The 5,100-nt window shown below is 45.7% G+C and overlaps 1 protein-coding gene across 2 annotated transcripts in view; it reads right to left on the bottom strand.

Annotated features, from left to right (window-relative positions):
* Nucleotides 1-2,013: 2,013 nt before the first annotated feature.
* Klhl29 (kelch like family member 29) overlaps nucleotides 2,014-5,100 on the bottom strand; it is a 293,822-nt gene continuing 290,735 nt past the window's right edge. For both annotated transcript variants that reach the window (XM_055626011.1, XM_055626017.1), the window contains one exon: nucleotides 2,014-4,190. In XM_055626011.1, coding sequence (XP_055481986.1) covers nucleotides 4,007-4,190 — 184 coding nt within the window. In that variant the 3' untranslated portion in view covers nucleotides 2,014-4,006. The remainder of the gene's footprint in view (nucleotides 4,191-5,100) is intronic.

Genomic DNA, 5,100 nt, shown 5'->3' with positions numbered 1-5,100 from the left:
ACACACACACACACACACACACACACACACACACACACACACACACACTAAAGAATTTCTTACACTGAAACTCAGGGAAACATTACTTTGTTTCTCATTCAAAGCACACGTACAAGGATTGGGGACACATTAACCTGCAACCCTGGGTGTGATCCCCTAGCACTGAAGAAAAATAAAACAGAAAGAAAAAACCCCATATGCATAGCATGTCTACCTTTTTATTATAGAAGTAATTCTATCATTACTTATAATCATATAAATCCTCGCAAAGAGAAAATGCATGCTTGCAGTTTCGTGAGCACAACGTTAGGGCCGCACGCTTGGTCCTGTTTGACGTAAGGATTTCTGAGGTAGCTTGGGGAGGACCCTGGTCTTGGCATTGTTAGGGCTAAGCAACTCTAGGCAGTCTGGTGAAGGGAGTGCTTGTATGTACATTCACACACATGCTTGTGGATCTCTTACAAAAGCTGCATACTGTAAGCTACAATCTTGCACAAATATGAATTTTCATGTCTGTGTGTGTGTGCTGTGCCTGGATTGTGAGGATTCAGGGCTCTGTGCAGTTAGGCTGTCTAAACATGATTTCTCGGTGCTCCTCTGGCTTGTGATACAGGGTGCCTGCTGCCTTGCTGTCTGTCTGCAGATCCCTCAGCACTAGGTCAGAATCCCATGCTCCCCCTCAGCACAGCACCCCCTTTAGGTTTGGGGAACTAACTTACTTCATAGCTATAAGATGTTACCTCATTCTTTACTTTTGGACTCTGTTTGCCAGCACCTTTTTTTTTTTTTTTAGCTTTAACACCTATTTTCACCTAACATTTTTCAATTGCATTATCTGGTCCCTCTAATGACTATACTGTTCATCACACAGGCAATAGATATTTCTCCTGATTGCTCCCTTGTTTTGAAGTTCTTAAAAAAAAAATCTTCACATGCAACGAGAACTGTCTTCTCATCCTCTTTGTTAGATCAGGTGGTTGGTAATGCTTTGACAGTCCTCATGGCTGGTCTCATAATCCAGTGCACTCCTATGTCTTTTTATGGTAAAATGGAATTTGTTTACCACCCACAGATAGATACAAAACACAGAAACTCTTCATGGACCATGAGAACATGTTCCTTCATTTAAATAAATGACAGATAAGAACAGAGCTAACATACTGCTTTTTATCACAGGCTATCATTTTAGCTCTTCATGATCGCCATTTTCTAGACAGTCTCCACCCTTCCTTGCAAAACTCATGTTCCTAGGTAAATATTTATTTGACAGGTGTATGGTCCACTCATGCCAAGGTTTCAACCAAGGTTTCAGGAGAACCCTTCCTCTCACCTCCTGCTCCCCTTATTAAGCTTTTGCTCTCAAGACGAGATTGATTTAGGGATTAAGGACATGGAGGCTTCATAGGGATGAATATGCTGCAAGATCTACCCTCTTTTCTAAAACTTCCTTCCTGTTAGAGGCATTCCACATAAAGGTAACCCTGCCTAGGTGTCCTAGGCAGAGCAGGTCTGTGTGACAGTTGAGAGAACCCTTCAGGCACCACTGAGGAAGCAGGAAGGCTATCCTGTCTGGCTCTTAGCATGGGAATCATATTTGATTTTCTTCCTGGAAGAAGTATCTTTTATTTCCTTCTAGGTTGATGAATTGAAAAAAAAAATAACAGTGGCCCCAGGGCAAAAGTGAAGAGGGTAAAAACAGGCTACTGAGCTTTTAGATGCCTGGCTGCGGTGTGACAACTACAGACACTAAGGGAGTGGCCTGGGTCAGTTCCCCTTGTCTGTAACTCCTCACAGCCCTTGACTTTCAGCTGTCCCTTGTTGGAGGTTACTATTCGTCTGTCTCTGTCCCATTGCAAAAGGGGCCTCTCTGATCGTCAAGCCCTACATGGACACCTGTAAGAGGACACATCCTCCTGATGACCAAGAGGGAGGACAGGCCCGCACAGGAGTATAGTGCCACTGAGGCAAAGACAACTGGTACACAAAGACATTGCATTGGCTTCCAAGTCTAGATCTATAAATATATTTATTATAATATAACAACTTAACAATAAACATATACTATATACAATACCATTACAGAGAACCCTGTTTTATATCATTCACAGAAATAGCCAGTTTTGCTCCAGTGTGATAGATGAGGAGAGAAACGGAATTTCAGTGTCATCCGCGGAGTCTTGTTGACCACTAATACCTCCCTTGGAGGCAGACGCACACCAATGCTCACATTCGCCCTGCCCCAGGCAGTTAGAAATTTGTGCTCCAGTCCTTGGGTTCACACTTGCACCCTGTTTGACATAAATACTTTAAATGACATACAATGTATGTAGTTTTGTGCTTATTACTTTTTTTAAATAATAAATAATATTAAAAACTGCATAACGAAGCTCAGTATCTTGTCAAGTGGGAGCCGCACTTGCAACGCTAGAAGTTGATGCCCGTCGTTAGGACTGGAATTTTGTGTCATCCAATACTGAGTGATGGAAAAGCATGGACTGTCTCTTTCTCTCTGTCAGTGGTTCTTATCATGAAGTGATGGCGAGCTGACTTTCCAGGTAGAAAAATGGTGTGTATTTGGTACTAACTTCAACTAAACAGCACGGTGGCGGCGGCCTTCTTCCTGCCCTGGAATGGAAACTGATGACCGGGTGAGGTTTGAGGGTCTAAGGACTAATGGGAAGGCCTTTCTCTTTTGAGCCTCGTCGGGACCTCTCCTGGCTTCCCTTTTCTCAGGTTACAATACAACAAGGCAACAAGGAGAGTGCTTCTGTTTGTTCCCCTCTGGCCGTGGCTGTCATGGCTCGTCTAAGAAGGCTGTCCCCATCCTGAGAGCTCTCATGGCAGGTGCCTTGAATATATAGCTATAAATATCAAAAATAGTCTCCTGTGCTTTGTAGACATTTCTTCTCCCTCCCTCCCTCCCTCAGTCCCTTTCCCGGGGCCTGGGTCCTCAGCTTTACCTCACGGAGGGAGCTGTACTGGCATCAGGAGCCAGAACTGTGTTCTTCTAGAATAGACCCTTCCCTCTGACAATGCCTCCGCGAGGCACAGTCTTCCGGGACTGTCTGGGAGTTCACTTTTTCCAAAAATAAAGTGGGGGCATGGCCCACCTCAGGAGAGATCCTCTATTCTGCACATAGAAAAATGAGAGCAAGTGCCCCGCCTCTGGTACTACCTACAAAGAGCTTTGGGAAGCCCCACAGCGTTGTCCCTCTTGTGGCCTCCTCTTCTCAGTACTTAAAAATAGCCTTTTGTGTATCAAGAAAATGCCTTGGATATCTAAATAATTCATACTGGCTAAGAGAAAGCTAGCGTATCCACCATGTCCTTTTGCAGCAAAAACATGGTAGAAAACCCCATGAAGGACAGGAGGCTCTTCCCAGCGATCCCCGAGGCTGCAAGCCCAGGCCCTGCACAAGCAGCTGGCCCTCTTTCTTATCTGGTGGCAACCAGCTCCTCTGCTAGGCCTTGGTGCTGCACAGTCCCATTCCTCGTTTCTTCTCTCGGCCACTTGAAAGTATAGACTGGTTAAAAAAAAAAAAAAAGTAGGAATCAAAGTGGTAAGGACACTTTGATCTAATTCCAAAAGAGCCTGATGCCCAGTATTGTCACAGGATAACTGATCTATGGTGGTTTCGGGATCAAGCTTGCTCTGCGAGAAGGAAAAATAAAAATAAAAAACAGCTTCTCTCCCAGTTGAAAAATATGTGAAACTATTGCACCGGGCAGAGTGAGCGCCCCTGTTCAGAGCAAGCGCCTCGGCTGGCCAATGAGCCCTGGCTCCCCGCGTTCCAAGTTCCTGCTGCCCAGAGCACTGTGCCCCACTTCACCCAAAAGGCGAGGATGATTTTCTACATTCAGTGTAGAGAATATTCGAAATGTTAGCGCAGTGAGTTTCTTGATTGTGTGTTGTGGGCCTCTCGTTGGTGTTGAAAGATAACCATGGTGTGTGGCATTTGCCTCACCAGACTTGTCCCATAGACTTGTCCCGGGCTCTCTGCTGATGTCAGCCGCTTTGAATATATTTCTTTATCACGACACAACCGTGTCTGAACACAGGACAGGGCATGTGGGGTAGGAGGGTCCATGTGTTGGTTGTGGGCTCGTAGGCTTCCATGTTGCCCAGGGCTGGTCCCTCGCTGCTCACGATGCCTCCGGTTGCATAAATTTTACCATCGAGCACCACAGCACTATGGGGGGGAAAGTGGGGGCAGAGTTAGGCCTTGAATTTCCATATTGGTCCTGGAGACAAATCCCAACAATGTGCTGGTTGTTGGGGGGCAGGGGAGCCCTGGACACTATCACACAGGTTGTATGGGATCTTGCTCTTCTTTTTTTATTTTATTTTATTTTTTATTTTTAAACCTACTTTATTTGGAGTTCTTTAAGCTTCTACCTCCCTTCTAAGCCCCCAATCCTAGGTAGGAGAGAAAGGTTAGTAGGGACACGGGACGTGGACCTCTTTAGACTTAGTACCTGGGAGGGATCTTGCTCTTCTTAGCCCCCTAAGTTGGTCCAATAAACAACAACAACAGTGTTTTCTTACAAGGACACTCGGGACATCACGCACTACTCTTCTAAGGAGGGATATGCTTATTTCCATTACCCTTCCTACCCAGCTCCGTGGAGAGACTAAGGGAAGCTACAAAAGGGCTTGCTTCTTACATAGGCGCCTGCCTGGCTCTGGGCCTTCACTGAGCCTCTTTTCTTACTGTAGGCACACAGAGCCTTCTGACTCTTAACCCCAAGTGGGACACATGACTCAAAGTGCTAAGAAACAGAACAACAGGGGTCAGATCTAGCAGGCCTGTGATGGAGAGCTTTGCCACTACCCAGGGACCTAAGAGTCCCATCTTTTTCCTGTCTCTTCTGCATATGTGACCTGGGCTGCTTCCACCCATGGCTCAAGGACCAAGCATGCCTGCGGGGGGACCAATAGCTCCGTCTGGACCTGTCCCCTTAGTGACACTCACTGACTGTGGCCTGTTATTCCAGTCAGCTCTTCCAAAAGTCCAGAATGCTGCCCTTTCTGCACTTCTTTAAATCTTTTCTCTCTTTCTTTCTTTCTTTCTTTCTTTCTTTCTTTCTTTCTTTCTTTCT

This window comes from Psammomys obesus, unplaced genomic scaffold (assembly GCF_907164565.1).
Source record: "Psammomys obesus unplaced genomic scaffold, mPsaObe1.curated_primary_1811, whole genome shotgun sequence".
Lineage (NCBI taxonomy): Eukaryota > Metazoa > Chordata > Mammalia > Rodentia > Muridae > Psammomys > Psammomys obesus.
The sequence above is the reverse complement of the archived record's forward strand: the minus strand, read 5'-3'. Positions and strand labels throughout refer to the sequence as shown.